This window comes from Oncorhynchus clarkii, chromosome 1 (assembly GCF_045791955.1).
Source record: "Oncorhynchus clarkii lewisi isolate Uvic-CL-2024 chromosome 1, UVic_Ocla_1.0, whole genome shotgun sequence".
In the NCBI taxonomy this organism is placed as follows: domain Eukaryota; kingdom Metazoa; phylum Chordata; class Actinopteri; order Salmoniformes; family Salmonidae; genus Oncorhynchus; species Oncorhynchus clarkii.
The window spans coordinates 62,162,294-62,179,126 of record NC_092147.1 but is presented as its reverse complement, the minus strand read 5'-3'; the positions used below and the strand labels follow the sequence as shown (position 1 = coordinate 62,179,126).

The following is a 16,833-nucleotide window of genomic DNA, read 5'->3' as shown; positions in this document are numbered from 1 at the left end:
ATCAATATTCTAGGATGGGATAGCCATTATGAGTTTACATTGGCATCCATTAACTTCACACTGTGGACACCCACAGACACAGATATTTGACAGTGCTGTGTGTGTGCCTATGTGTATGTCAGTACTTGTGTGTGTTTGGCTGGGTCTCAATGCACGTGCGTGCCTGTGTGTTGGACTCATTCCTCCTCTCTGCTGACGGGCTGACTGCTGCATGCCAGGGTTCAGCTGGAATCAGTCAGCTTGTCGGATCATCAAACACCGTGATGAAATCGCAGAACCCCCATTATGCCGTTTAGAAGTACGATGGGAGATGATTCATCTCGGAAGCTTTGTTCTGGGGCCTCATTATTATGTTTCTTAGCTATGTAGACAGCCGTATTCCTCTGCCTTTCTGACATATCAATTATTGACATGTTCTAGGTGTGTAGGTGGAAAGTGAGGGATGTATTTATCTTGGCCAGGTTGCAGTTGTAAATGAGGACTTGTTCTCAACTGGCCTACCTGGTTAAATAAAGGTGAAATAAAATGTATGACTTCTGTGTCCCAAATGGCACCCTATTTATTTACATATGCTCTAGGTTTGTAGGTACAAAAGTAATACACTATATAGGGAATATGGTCCCTGACTTAACCTCGGTCTCCTGCTCAAAGGAACAACATTGGAGAGCCCCATGTGGCGCCATTGCGTCGGTGGCATTATATGTGCATAATAACCACTTCTTACAACCTCATACACTGTATACCCTGCCTTATAAACCTGACTTCAAAACACATCCCGCTTTGACTTGGTTGTAATTCTAACCTAATATTATAATGATGATTGCTATAATCCTGTATATTTCAAATGATTACATCATTTGACTTCTACTGCAGATATAAAAGTTAACTCCCACACTGGCCCTCGTGGAGGTCCACTGTCAACCAGTATGCTATTGATTTAGACTTTCATTTAGCTGATGAATGATCAAACCCCCCAATCTCCAACATGAATATTCATGTTTCTACACTTTGATGTAATGGTACATTGTCAGTTATGAGACGTTACCAGTTGCTCCCTTAACTCCCGCTCTGGTGCCCTGCAATGAAATCGTTAAGTCACTCAGCTTCATAACCAGGTTACCATGGATACACTTGAAACGGTGTAGCTATACCTCCTCTTTGCTGCTGCGTCATAAATTGGGAAAGGCACTATGAGCCAACATCTCTCAATGGTTATTGCTATAAACGAATATGGCCCATACTTCATGGAAATGTGAGTCACAATATATTATACATGTGCTGTGCTGATAATTACAACGCGATAGATGTGTCAATTTCAGGCTGTTGTGAATTCAGTGTATGCAACTGAGTGGTACTTAAAACACTACACTCACTGAAATTACAGCCCTTTCAGTGGACTGACCACAATTGAGGGGACTGTCATAAAGACGACACACAAAAAGTGAAAATGTGATAGTACCTGGAGAGGTAATTGAATGAGTAGATATGTAGAGTACACCCCCAGGTCACTCATTCCACCTCCGAGCCAAATCTTAAATTACAATCTGCACGGCCACAAAGCAGCGACTATTGTTTAAATTAAAATCACATTGTTCTAGAGCAATAGGCTATCTGGTAGTGATAGTATCGCAATATTATTTGTTGATTATATTATATTTGATTCTCTGACTCCCAAGTAAAACATTTTTATTAATTTTTTTAAACGAACAAATGATCGGTTTTAAAATTCCATTTGAATTCACAATGAACCCTCGCGCTGCTGCCAGCAACGGATTGGGTCTTAAAGTGCGTCCCTTTCAGATGGTTAATCATTGGACCTGTACTACCATTACTGTACTTCAATTCCACCTCGCAAAGTTTGTATTGCCATACAGGATGTTGCTTCTATCGCTTGCCTTGCTCTGCCATATTTCCAACTGTTGAACACGACGACGTGGTGGTGGTGGAGAGTCTACTCCAAAATAATTGATTCCTCGAATCCCTGCACGTCGACTCCCGGTGTCGACTCTCATTTCTGGGTGTCAACATTCGATTCCACTTGGAACAGAGGCGACTGATTAGTTGCCGTACTTCCAAGAACACAAGCACACATCTTTCATAGCGAGCTAACAAAGGAACAGATAGAGATGGGAGGGGCACAGTGTAGGCAGATCGGTCACCAGGCAGACAGTCAGAACCGTGCATTAGGCCTATCTATTGGCAATCAAAAGCTGTATCTCGCAATGACATTATGTATCTCGCAATGTCTCGCAACTTCAGTAAAGCAGGGCCTATCAGCAATGAATAGGATAATATTGATATGAGCGAGATGCAGCGCTTCGCTCTCACACAGTCACACACTATACGCACATGTGCACGGGTTAGCTTCACACTGTTCACAGCGTGGTGGCCAGGGCACTATAAAACAGCAGAGAAGTTGAGCTTCAGCTCTTGGTTGCGGAAATTGACCCACTACTATGCTGCTAACTTTCTGCATCTACGTTATATCACTGAGTCTACTTTTAAATTTCACAACCTTCCCCAGGAGTTTATAGCCTATTGTCAAGTTAGGCTATAACACGGAAAATAATATGTTTTGTAATATCTGCACTGTGATTTAAATCTCTACGGGATTTTTCTGAACGTTAAAGATCCCTTTTTATTTTTATTTTTTTAAACATTTTAATGTTGAAAAGTTCTCTCAGCCCCAGTATCTGTTTGCAATACATATAGAATAGTGATACATAATAGAATCGCAATACACACCAAATTGGCACCTATATCGCATCGTGAGATTCCTGGCATTTCCGAGCCATGTTATCTGGGGAGATTACTATTTAGTATTAACTCTGAGAGATGCTGCTAAAGATGCACAAGTTGGTAGTAGTGACAAATATTTAATGCCCCCTGTTTTATTATTTCTGGCAACAGAGACCCTCTTTATGTCTGAAACAATACGGTCTCTTGGTCTCTTATTCGATTGACAGAAAAAGGAGGATCTGTAACTAAGTCAGGGACCAGTAGCATGTGCTTTATTGTACTGTTATTGTTGTCTTTTTGCCCCACAGCCTCCTCGACTAAAATGATGAAGGTTAAAACCAATGGTAGAGTAATGGAATGCAGAGATCGGACTGAATGGAACATTTTTTTTCTTCTTCTCTGGAGTGGGCCGAATGAAGACACACCCATATGACAGCCGAATCCAAAGTTGTGGCTTTATTTCACCTTTATGACAAGTCTAGCCGTAGCAATCGCACTTCCTCAAAGTGATAACCAACTGTTATTACAGCACCAAGTGTCCAATCATCCATCGTTTGTCTGAGCTTTGCAGCTGATAGGGCAAGGATATTTGGTGCCCGAAATTTCCCGAACTTTGGAATAATTCCATATGGCCATGTACGTATGTGGGCAAAATCCTCACGTGAGCAACAACAAAAAATGCTTTGGGCTGGATTCTGGCTTCATGGTAACCATTCATATAGAGTGTTTCAGAAAATTATGGATTGCAAGTCATTCAGTTTAATAAGGTGGACTGCCACTCAAGTCATTCAGCTCTATTGTGAGTGAACGCATCATGTACTGCATGAACAGGTATTGAGTGGTTTAGGGAATGAAATGAATGACTGAATGAATAACTTACATTTTGAAATTTCACTATTAGATGACAGCCGTTGTCATTCTTTCAGGCACTCAATTTGTCTTTCACTCCTTTTGATTCAAAATGAATATGGAGTGTTTTAATGCATCACAACGTTTACAGTACTAGTACAGCCTCTTCTTCCTTGCGACATTCAAGAAGCGTGTCTTTGTTCAGCTAAGATCTATCTCAGTACTGCAGTGCAGTCTATAAGAAAAATGCTCCCGGGGCAAACAGCTCTGTCACCCCAGCTGTTTAATTTACTAGGAAGAATTATATAAATACAGGCACAGCATATTCTATGTACCCACAGAAAGGCTTCATTTCTAACAGTTTGTCTTTGGATGAACCAAACAAATCCAATGTTTATTGACTAGGAATGATTGTCAAACCTGGCACAGCATAGTCCTATGTACTTAGGCTCTTAATCATTTATAACAGTTTATCTTAGCTCCTTTGTAACTCAGCTGGGAGAGCATGGCACTTGTAACGCCAGGTTAGTGGGTTCAATTCCCGGGACCACCAAGGCATAAAATGTTTGAACGCATGACTGTACGTCCCTTTGTATAAATGTGTCTGCTAAATGGCATGTTATTAATCCAACAATATGATAGTTGCCTCATATTTTAACATGTGGAAAGATCGTTTCATAGTGTATTTCTCTCAAAAGTGAAAGAAAAATAGTGGAAGTCAGTTCAGAATTGGGTACGACTGTGTAAGAAGAGAAATCTGTTTCCAAGACATAGCAGCCACAGTGTTCTGTCTCCACAGAGCCTGTTGTGTTTCCTGCCTCACTCCAATCTGCTCTCAATCCAAACCTTGTCTGGGGGAAGCAGCTCGTTGGCATAGCAACCATGTAGCCTGTTTAAATTTCTCTCACTATGTGAGTGAGTAATGCTAACAACACACCACTGAGCAGAACTATAATGCTCAAGAGAGATGGGCCATTTAAGCTTCCAACATGGCAATCATTTTGAGAGAATTATGTATTTTTGATGTGGAGTCATCATATTAGATTGTGCTACAGCCTAACAATTGCTAGAAAGAACTTCTAAAAAGGAATTCCCATGTTCTCATTATGCTTAGTGTAAGCAAATTATGTTACTTATCACTAGACAAAGTGCGTGACAGTAGTCTTTCAGAAACACATGCTTGCGCACACACAAACAAATAAACACGCAAACAAACACAAGGATGAATTTTCTCTGACTCACATTTACCTAAGATTTGGCTCGAAAAAGTGTCGTGTTCATTTTTACAGCTGAGAGATATTAATTTTCATGGCACTTTAGCTTGACATTAATTTGAGTGATCTGATTACATGGCAATAGAGCTCATACGGACAGACTGACTCTCTCCTATTGCACTTCCCTTGACATCAACACAACCGAGTTGTTGTTTTGCTTGAAAAACATTTACGGGAGTAATTGTTTGTTGGACCTCTCGGTGTAAATGTCTTCTGTCTGCCAGTTATCAGAGATGGCTCATAATCCATTGTGGACCTGAGGACGGAGCCAGTGTTAAGCATGGGCACACTCTGAGCTTCTGATTCACTGTTTGCCCTGGGGCAGGTCTGTGGCTGAGTTTGCCCTGTAGGCCTAGCTGATAGCATGTATGGCCTTGCATCAAGGAGCAAGAAGGGGGAGTAGAGTCAGTGAGTTTGTGTGTGTATGTTTGTGTGTGTACATGTGTATCACCTATATCCATGTAGGCAGCTCACCGCCGACAGCCAACCTTGAGGGAAATGAGAAGTGACTCCTGGCATTCGCCTGGATGACCTCTGTGTGAAATGTGAAAACAACAAGAACTAAAAGAAGCATGTGCTCTCTGAGGTATAGGCTATAGAGAGGCTACAGCATGCCACGTTTCAGGAAAGGGAGGGGATCAGGGAAGGTCACACGGTGGCGCTGCGCCCAGTTAAATAACTCTGAAGTGTGAAGTCCCCAGCGAGTTCTTCAGGCGAATGTAGCCTAACTACCTTCTTAGGCCGTTCCCGGAAGGACTTAGAGCATTTGTTAAAGCAAGGCCTTGTGCATGCCATAGACAGCACATCCCCAGGGCTATAAATCCCTTTGAAATGTCTGGTAAAAAGGATGAAAAGATGCAGAGAGAAGATGGGCTCGTGAGATAAGATATCCATGCAGTGTTGTGGTATTTGAAACGATATGTGTTATGAGGTGAGGTCATCTGTCATTCCTTACCGTTTGAGATCTGTGCCCATCATAAAACGTCTCGGAGTATGACTGCTGATCTAGGATCAATTTGGTCTTTTAGATCATAATGAATAAGATTATATATGGACACGGAGGAACTGATCCTTGATCAGCACTCTTACTCTGAGACCCTTTGTGAATATGAATCCACATCCTTGAGCCACCCCTTCAAGGATTCCACTATCCTTCACCTGTCCCCGACGACGTCACAGATCAAATCCACTTTGACGCAGCCTGGGGTGCCTTTTATCCCAGAGATTTTTAGATATAGACTGCTTGCTTAAGCCTTTCTGGAGGGAAACCATATAACCTAAATGGTATCTCTCTCTGCAGGATGAAAATCTAAAGATTCATCTATCTCTGCAGGATTTGAATCAATAGCCTTTCAAGTGTGAGTAAATGCAGAAACGAATAACTAACTAACCCTTTAAACCTCTTTGGGCTAGGGGGCAGTATTCTGATGTCTGGATGACGAGCTTGCCCAAAGTTTGGACACAAACGTTTGACTGGTACTGTATATACAGTGCATTCGAAAGGACTCAGACCCCTTGACTTTTTTCACATTTTATTACTTTGCAGGCTTGTTCTAAGATGGATTAAATTGTATTTTTTCCCCTCATCAATCTACACACAATACCTCATAATGACAAAGCAAAAACTGTTTTTAGACATTTTTGCAAATAAAAAACAGAAATATCACATTTATTCAGACCCTTTACTGAGTACTTTGTTGACGCACCTTTGCTAGCGATTACAGCCTCGAGTCTTCTTGGGTATGATGCTGCAAGCTTGGCACACCAGTATTTGGGGATTTTCTCCCATTCTTCTCTGCAGGTCCTCTCAAGCTCTGTCAGGTTGGATGGGGAGTGTTGCTGCACAACTATTTTAAGGTCTCTAGAGATGTTCGATCGGGTTCAATTACGGGCTCTGGCTGGGCCACTCAAGGACATCCAGAGACTTGTCCCGAAACCACTCCTGTGTTATATTGGTTATGTGCTTAGGGTCGTTGTCTTGTTGGAAGCTGAACCTTCGCCCCAGTCTGAGGTCATGAGTGCTCTGGAGCAGGCTTTCATCAAGGTGCCTATTGGCAAACTCCAAACAGGCTGTCATGTGCCTTTTACTGAGGAGTGGCTTCCACCTGGCCACTCTACCATAAAGGCCTGATTGGTGGAGTGCTGCCGAGATGGTTGTCCTTCTGGAAGGTTCTCCCATCTCCACAGAGTAACTCTGGAGCCCTGTCAGAGTGACCATCGGGTTCTTGGTCACCTCCCTGACCAAGGTCCTTCCCACTGATTGCTCAGTTTGGCCGGGCGGCCAGCTCTAGGAAGAGTCTTGGTGGTTCCAAACTTCTTCCATTTAATAATGATGGAGGCCACTATGTTCTTGGGGACCTTCAATGCTGCAGAAATGTTTTGGTACCCTTCCCCAGATCTGTGCTTCGACACAATCCTGTCGCTGCGCTCTTAAGGGCAATTCCTTCGGCCTCATGGCTTGGTTTTGCACTGACATGCACTGTCAACTGTGGGACCTTATATAGAAAGGGATGTGCCTTTCCAAATCATGTCCAATCAATTGAATTTACCACAGGTGGACTCCAATCAAGTTGCATAAACATCTCAAGGTTGGTCAATGGAAACGGGATGCACCTGAGCTCAATTTATAGTCTCATAGCAAAGGTCTGAATACTTATGTAAATAAGGTACTTTTTAAAATTAAGTTTGTATACATTTGCTAAAATATATTTAAAAAACTTGGTTTCACTTCACAATTATGGTGTATTGTGTGTAGATTGATGAGGATTTATTTTCATTTAATCAATTTTAGAATAAGGCTGTAACGTAACAAAATGTGGAAAAAAGACAAGGGGTCTGAATACTTTCCAAATGCACTGTATACATTTTATTATTGTTATTATTATTTGTTTTTATAAGGACTAGCTAAAAAATAAGATCAAATGTACAAATGATCCAATGGAACAAGTTTGCTCCATGGCTCAGCTGGCCAAGCGGACATAAGGCTGAACACAGGACGGAAACGACCCCTTAACCATAATATATGTGAGGGAAATAGCAATAATATATGCCATTTAGCAGCCACTTTTATCCAAAGTGATTTACAGTCATGCCTGCATACACTCTTTATTTTTGGGTGGTCCCGGGAATTGAGCACACTATCCTGGCATTGCAAATGCCATCTTATACCAACTGCGCTACAGAGGACCACTATGACAAGGGGGATGGGATGGGAATAGAAAATAAGGAAGAAAATGTTCATCTTTCCCCATGTTTCAGCACAAGGGACAGTTCCAGTCCTTCTCTTTCCTCACCCAACTCTTGCCCCTTCCCTTGGTACTAGCTGGTGTCAGGCTTCTTTGACGTCACACACATCCATAACCTCAACAGACGTCATGCACCTATAGAAGTTTGAATGCATTTTTATTATGTTGTAGAATCATGGTTTTACCCAACACTGTTTCTCTGTTGATTATTCTCCCTGAATATCTGCAATGGTAAATCGTAGGTGTCCAAATAAATGGATGGCTAAAAACACATCACTAGGTAGGTATATCTTGCTGTGTTGGAGTGGAAACACATTCGCATAGCAAAAAGATGCATTTATGTTGTCATAATAATGTATAATATTTATTAAACATTTATCAGCAAAATATTAATCAGATCACATTAATTATGTGCAGGCTGCATTCTCATATGCCCCTAAGCTGCTGACTGTAGCACTTTGGGATCCTTTTATATGATTAGACTTGAACTCAGCTATGTTAGGAATGCTTACTCTGGGTAGGGTCCTCCTAAGTGCACTCAATCCATCCTGACCCAACGCACAATGTAATGCCTGCCGCTACTCTTTTTAGAAACGGTGTTTCCCTCCCAAAGCTCACAAAGGGTAATGTTAGGGGATTCCATGGTGTTTAAAGGCTGTGAGGGGAAGATAAAGTGAGTCCGGTTGTCTCTTTAAATCAACGCTGCAGAGCTGAGAAGGTAAAGCCTTGATCACACCTACAGTGATAGCGCAAAAATGGAACATAGCATCATCTGGATATGCATGCAACAAAAAAAATCAGATTTCACTTTCTGCTACTATTTCTGTCAAGCTGTCTAAGCATATAATTTGATGCATATGTTCGATAAATCCAACGTATGCCCCACACAGAAAGCACTGCTACTGCCTCTGCAATGTAATGTTGTAAGGAAAACGCAGCGTTCAATGAGAAATGAATGTACTTTTGGTGTGCCAAAACGTAATTCACTGCCGGTGTGATCGAGGCGTAAGAACAATTTCCACCTCTGCGGCAGGGAGCCTGACCAAATAGGCGCACGAGAGCGCTTCAGACATAGCCTACTGAGTGAAACCCATTCCCATGGTTACTTGTGCTCTTTGATCGCTTCCAATCTTGGAGAGGGAAGCAAATTGTCAATCTTACTATACTGGAGTGATAATTTTCAGCGCATCTCTAGCGAATGGTTTATTTAATTTAAATGTTGTCCTTTTTTATTCCACCCGCAGAACTCGGTCGCAGTCGCCTCAATCCATTTACCGCTGGCTGGTACGCCTAGCCCCTCTGCGTTGCAATCTGTTGATAACTCGACTTGCAAGCTGCAGTTTATTGTCTTTCGAAATGGGAAACTCTTTCCTTGCACAGGGAATTCGTCAAATCTTGCAGATGATGGAAAACGTAGGAGCGTTTCGACACCAGTTGCTTTCACCAAATTAGGTAAGAGGAAATGCATGCATTTTATCATCATGGCTCGGATGTCAACGCTGTCTACAACTATGATCTGTCGACAAACACAGGAACACGCACATGCATAAGAAATTGAAAAAAAAGTGCGCAGCTTGTAGAGATCTGGTCCATATTACATGTATTTGTAAGTTAAACGCATAGCCTAATTCACACCACATTTGAATGATTTGTAAATGCATGTTATTTCCGTTACCACCCTCTTGATGATTTCTGTGCCAGATGTTTAATAACTTTTACATGTTTAACATAAACATGTCAATGAAAGATAAATACAAATAATGAAAGAAGGCAGAATGAATCATAATTGATGTCTGTCTGACAACAGTAACATTATTGTGTGTGTTTGTGTGTTCGTTTGTGCCCATGCGTCTTGAATGTTGCACTTAGACTTTCCACTTGGTTTCCCTAATGTAATGTTTTGCTTTCTTGCAGATAGGTGCACCCTCGGGAGCGCGGTGCACTCGGTTACCATCGCTCTCAGGCACTTCGCGCTGGGTGTAGACCCCACCGCAGCCTATTGGGATTTTGACCTGCTAGATGGGCACGGTGGCTGGCGGGCAGAGGGGTGCCACATAACAGACTCCCTGGGCAGCACGACCACCATTCATTGCACTCATCACAATAACTTTGCGGTGCTAATGGTGAGTACAGAAGTGACCTTATTACAATCCTCGCACAGGACACATTGTCCCCGGCTCTCGCGGGTTGTTGCTTATAATGAATCAAACACATGATTTTGCACGAATCAGTAGAGCCACGTGCTTTATCAAGCACTTCGTGATATTAAGGGACCTTTCCCAATTTTGCTTTATTGTTTGTTGTAGCCTAATCCTGCGGAGGAAAATGTAATGGGGAGATGCGCAATGGAAACATGGCTGAGGATGGTATTACTCGTTTTTTGGAAACACGAAGTTGGTTCTCTTGTCTGCTACCTCTGCTACGGCAGCTCAAATCGAAACGGTGCTCAATAGAACGAGCGCCTTGTCAGTATTCGCCTGCAAGCGCAAGTGGTGTAGCCTGCTAATTGTTTGCAACCTTCTTCCACCGAAATGTACGATTGTAAAGCAAGCCATCTTTAAATCTTTCTCGCTCAAGTTGGTCATGGTGTTGTCGCTGTGTGTATTTCTGAATACCTTCTCCTGTCGACGTCTCCTATGAAAATAGATTTCATGAGGATAATACCGACAGCGCAATGTCATCGCATCGCTCAGTCGTTCCATAGTGCCTCTGCGCCTAGTCCGCGTTTGGACAGACAGGAATTCTCCGGATGTTTACCGAAGAGTGGGATTCGCTAGATTGGGAGGTTAGTCCTTATAGTGCATGAAAGTGGTGTTCTGTGGAATGACGGTGTTTTTCAGAGTTGCTTAAATCTGCACATTTTACGAGGCTGTTCAATTTCGTTATTTTTCCTATGAAATGAACCGGGTTTGAAAAGCAGAAATTGAAGAGTTGCTGTGTGAGACAGGGGAGAAAAAGCGGCATAGTGAGAGCAAGGGATGGTGTGCATGGAATACCAAGCTGTTGTCAAGTAGAGCGCAGATGTCAGATTGTCATTGCGTGGGGCTGTGGCAATGTAGGCTATCAATTTAATATACAACCTGGGCTATGGAAAAATGCTTTTCACTGCATGCACTTGACGGCACGCCTTTATTGGGTATGTAGTGGCTGTCAGCGCACGAGCAAAGTGAGATCGCGAGACAATTTAGTGAATAGACCTGACAGCAGATTAATGATTTGAACGTCAAGGCCCGTCAAATGGAAGTGCTGGTCGTGTTGGGTGGGTGTAGCTGTTGCAGTCTGGTCTCTCTAGGGAGAGGATATTATGTTTTTTATTCGGGTTTTTATGCCAGAGACCCTGCGCGCCTTACTAATGCAATCACCACACCCGCAGTAGACTCTGCAGTGCCCGAGAAAAGGACCCATATTTACAGACTCGTGACATCACTCTCTTTTCGGCGCTATCTCTGTTGCAGTATGATTTCTCGCTCCTGTTTGGCTCTGGAGTACTGAACCTGTTGCATGATCTCCTCATGTCAAGCTGGAACTGTTCTGGTAATGTGTTTGATATATCACCATATAATCTATCGTTACCTGTTTGTTAACTGGTGTTAGGGACTATGATCATTGATGCAGGTTTGGACCACCCAAATAAATCTGACACAGCTGCCTCGATGCAGAATGACAACAGCTGTGTCAATGCAAATCTAGTGATCTCAACAAGTTGTAAACTCTACCCAAACTTGTATTCTGGTCTCTAATACTAATGCTGAATAGATGCACTGTTAATATCAGAAAGAGCAAGCATTTAATTCAGACATTTTTCTTAGTGTATGTAGCTGTGGTATTATCATCTCAGATGTCCAGCATGGGCAGTTCTGCAGCACAGTGTGATTGGATGGTACAGTATTCACCTCTGAGGTGAACCACTGCCAGGACTGCAAAGAAGTAGAGCAAACATGACACGTCTGTTCTCAAATTTCCTCAAATGAGTGGACCACAGTCAAATCTCTGCGAGGTACAACACGAGGAAACCATTAGAGGACAAATCTACAACTTTTAACAGAATGACAGGGGGGTCAAACAATGAAAGACAGCTCTGGCAGATAGCAAGGTGAGAAAACCATCATCTCGTCTGAAAGGCACACGAGCAATCTCCAGCTCTAATAATGTATGCAGTTCTCATTCAGCACTTTGGGGCTTGTGTGGAGATGATTAGTCTACAAATGGCGTGACAGTCCAATACAATTGTCCCTGGGGATTGGTATCCAGTTATGGTTTGTTATTTAAAAGCAATTTAATGAGATGCTTTTGACTTGGCTTAGGAAAATGAAATGCTAGTCTCTCGAGTAGACCTGTGACCAGAATGCTAAATGAAAGGGAGAAGGAGAATTGTATTGCAGGTGCTCTTTGTCGTCCTTGTCTTTTGGATTAGCCCCTGGATATGAAGAGGATTAGCCCCTAGATATGAATATTAATGTAGATGTGAAAACTTTGGGTCTTGGAATAGACAGCAGGTAAATTGTTAATAGCACCTGTTTCATTATTGTTTGTGAATACCAAATTAAATTATAAGACAGAAGTTGGTATTGGGCTCATTAAAGAAGAGACGGGGAGCTCCCTTGCTGGGTTGACTGTCGAGTCATAAATTGGAAAATCAAAGAGATTGGAGAAATAGCATCATGCCATTCAGGTTTCAGCACCATGGACCGTTTCAATCACATGCTACTGAATACACCTTAATACCTTCAGTAGAATGCTGCTCTCCTGGTTTCAGCACCATGGATAACCCCCCCCCCCCCCCCCCCTCTAGCATCCTTATGAATCCCACAGTTCTATGTAAGATATGTTTGTTTCTGGACCTAAATGAAATTGGAAATATATGTTGTGGCATGCTGGGCCCCATGTTTCAACATCCTGGACAGTTCCAGTTGTGCCGTTGTCTTGCTAAATATGAGTCTACTCCTCTACGTAATGTTCTAGTCTATATAGTTTCTACGAGATGTTTGTTTTTTTAGTAACTGAAAGAGATGGTAGTGCGCACGGCCCAGTACATCACTGGGGCCAAGCTTCCTGCCATCCAGGACCTTTATACCAGGCGGTGTCAGAGGGAAGGTCCTAAAAATTGTCAGACTCCAGCCCCCCCCCCCCGGAATGCCGCTGCTACTTTCTGTTATTATCAATGCATAGTAACTTTAATAACTCTACCTACATGTACATAATACCTCAATTACCTCCACACCGGTGCCCCCGCACATTGACTCTGTACCGGTCCCCCCAAAATATATCCCCGCTATTGTTATTTACTGTTGTTCTTTAATCAATTGTTATTCTTATCTCTTTCTTTTTTTTAGGTATTTTTAATAAACTGCATTGTTGATTAAGGGCTTGTAAGTAAGCATTTCACTGTAAGGTGAATGACAGGGGGGTAATTGTTGTATTCGGCGCATGTGACAAATACAGTTTGATTTGATTTTGACTCCCCAGGTTTCAGAACCATGGACAGATCCAGACACCCCTGCTCGCTGTAGCCTTCTTTGGGAATGCCAAATTATATAGTAAAATAAATTAACATTCTATTTGGATTGAAAATACATGCATGTTCTAGGTTTCAGCACCATGGACAGTTCCAGCTGTAACCCTTCCCTAGTCCAGTCCCTCCTCTCTGTGTGTGTTCTGTAGCCCACGAGGCCTGTGTCTGTAGGGCGGGCAAGGCTGATTCATTCATTTACAGCATTGCAGCCTGATCGTTCATCTTCATCAATGACGGTCTTTTTTCCTCTTAACCTGTGTGTATGTTTTTCACCGTCAAACATGCTGGCATTTTTAGATTGGTCTAAACATGAGGTGTAGTCTGGGAGGCATGTTTTCTCCATGTGATTGCTCCAGTGCTCCAGCCTGTTTAATATGCAAGGACAGACCTTTACAGAGAGCAGAATGCAGGGAAAAGCCGGATTTGTCAGTATCCAATCATTACAAAGGCTCAAAAGTGGTAAGCGAATGGAAGAGGGTCTATTCAGAGATCTATTTCTATAGTCTGTAGGGCAGGCTGACTGTGTAATGCTGAGCGGACACACAGGGGGAAAAAGACTTGGTTCAGCATTGCAATTAATACTAACTGGGTTTTGTGTGGGAATGAAGCAAAGCAGGTGAGCCGTGCACTTTTAATTCCTAGAATACACTTTTTACCATGTAGTGCACAATCTAATAACCAAAACATGGAAATGAATCAACTATGCATACTGTAAATAAAGGACATATTTTGGGAGTGGATTGTAATCTGTATTGAGAGTATACCAATGGCAAGCAGGAGAGACAGTGTACACGTACTCCCTTTGTCTCATCCTTCTTATCGGTTGGCATCATTGTGGTGGAATTATACATGCGCACGCACGCACACACATGCACTGCACACACAACCCCACGCCCCACCCCTCCCAGCTGTGTGATAACGATGAGGGTTAGGGCAGAGCTGACGATTTGTGAGCCACTTACCCGTGCTTACCTCTGACCCCTAGCTCTCACCCACTCTTGTTTTAAAGATGGATGCGTACGGAGCGGACATTTCCATGTATGCGTAGGCGATCGGAATCACTACGCCTTCTGGTTTCTGACTGAGAGTCTAGGCTCATTCAGTCTGCTGCGCGGGAACATAGAATCAATTCCCCTTTCATGTTGTCTGAGAGGAGATTTCCAAAGAGTTTTTGAGCTACTTAAGGACACCTGGGGATAGATTATCCTTTTAATTTGAAAGTGCCACAGTTGCTCAGTCAGTTTAACGCGATTATAACGTCTAGACTATTACGAAAATCAAATTAATACACAGGTTAATTGTTTTCCTTTCCCCACATATTCAGATGCCATTCTGTTGGTATGATAGTCAGTCGTTTTTTTTCTTCACACGAAGCTGTTGGGTCGATGAAGAATCAGGCCATCTGTGTTATCTGCGGTTGTATGACAGTACCATTGAAGTTTTGATGACTGAAGTGTGTTGAAAGGGTGTAATTTCTTGCTCTGTGATACACACGGGCCAGGAGTGTTTCCTTACCATGCGACATGATCAAGAACATTTAGGGCACAGAGTTTTTCCTGGCCAGGGCAAATAGTCAGGAAAAATGTCTGGCCCCATATGGATCCTGATAAATGATGAGCTCACTTTTCTGATCTGGGACCAGTTTTAATAATCACCATACATACGCCTAGGGAGGTCTAGCAGAGTCAGTAATCCTCACTTCCATAACAGATTCCAACTTGCCAATCATTTGGCATGTGATGGTGATTGTTTTCACCCTGAATAATGAGTCTCAACTGCACGGCATGCCATTCATTTGAACGTCAACAGTTTTGCTGGGGCTTTGCTGTAGTCAGCCAATAGTCAGTGTCGGGGCTTATTTTTCACTGACACAACATATTGGATGGGATGGGAAAACCTCCCTCGTATTTGATCCTCCCCTTCTTTTGGTTACAAATGGCATTGCTTTTAACCTATTGTTTTTCAAATGACTGTTGCTGTCCTCGGCTAAGTATAGGAAAGATTATAACACTTCTGCTCCTAGCAAGAAGGATGTTTCAAATTAATATGTCTGGGTACACAATCATAGTTGGAGTGATCCAAAGAAAGTTAATAGGCTATTCAATGGTTTCACAGTTTTAATGTTGTTTCTAGAAAGCGACTGATTCATTGGCAGCTAAGCAACGATAGGCTTTTATGGACAGCACCATTGCGTTGCACTTCAATTGTAAAACTGTCCATGCTGATGAACGCTGTTTATAAATGATAATGGTGCTGTTGAAATTACATTTTTAGTCTGATGTGATATGCATAACTTTAACAGTGCTACATTTCCGTTGGCTAGGACATATGTTTTTACATGGGAAAGGGTTGAATAAGAGGAACCATTCAGTATAGATTTCTCATATGGAACCACACGCACGCACACACACGCACGCACGCACGCACACACACACACACACACACACACACACACACTGAGTGTACAAAACATGAAGAACATCTTCCTAATATTGAGTTGCACCCCAAACCCTTTTTGCCCTCAGAACAGCCTCAATTCGTCAGGGCATGGACTCCAAAGATGTCGAAAGCATTCCACAGGTTTGCTGGCCACGTTTACTCCAATGCTTCCCACAGTTGTGTCAAGTTGGCTCTCTTTTTGGTGGTGGGCCATTCGTGATACACACAGGAACCTGTTGAGCATGAACAACCCAGCGACATTTCAGTCCTTGACATAAACCGATGCACTTGGCACTTAAATCTTTTGTCTTGCCAATTCACCCTCTGAATGGCAGTACAATCCATGTCTCAATAAAAAAATCCTTCTTTAACATGCCACTTTCCCTTCATCTACACTGATTGAAGGGATCATAGCTTTCACCTGGATTCACCTGGTCAATTTATGCCATGTTCTTAATGTTTTGTACACTCAGTCTATATGTAAGTCATCATTTTGATTAAAGTTACTTGTAACCTTCATACTCAATTAATGTAATCCACAGTAGCAGTGAAGAGTATAAATAATGCATAAAATAATCTCATATTAGCAGATTCCAGCCATGTTAAGAGGAGGAATAGGGACCCTCTCCCAACAACTGTTCCCCACCAGCAGCCCTCCTAACCATGGCCACTTCACTGTTCATCCACCGCAAGAACTGTCCCTGTCGAAATGAGGACAGGATATTTTTTGTATAGATTGTTTTGGGGCGACAAGGGCGACAGCTCTTCCTGGTGT

General features: G+C 42.5%; 1 protein-coding gene across 2 annotated transcripts in view; it reads left to right on the top strand.

Moving 5' to 3' along the window:
• LOC139410176 (adhesion G protein-coupled receptor A3-like) overlaps positions 1-16,833 on the top strand; it is a 278,756-nt gene that overhangs the window by 204,302 nt on the left and 57,621 nt on the right. For both annotated transcript variants that reach the window (XM_071155639.1, XM_071155632.1), the window contains exons 13-14: positions 9,352-9,559; positions 10,022-10,230. In XM_071155639.1, coding sequence (XP_071011740.1) covers positions 9,352-9,559; positions 10,022-10,230 — 417 coding nt within the window. The remainder of the gene's footprint in view (positions 1-9,351; positions 9,560-10,021; positions 10,231-16,833) is intronic.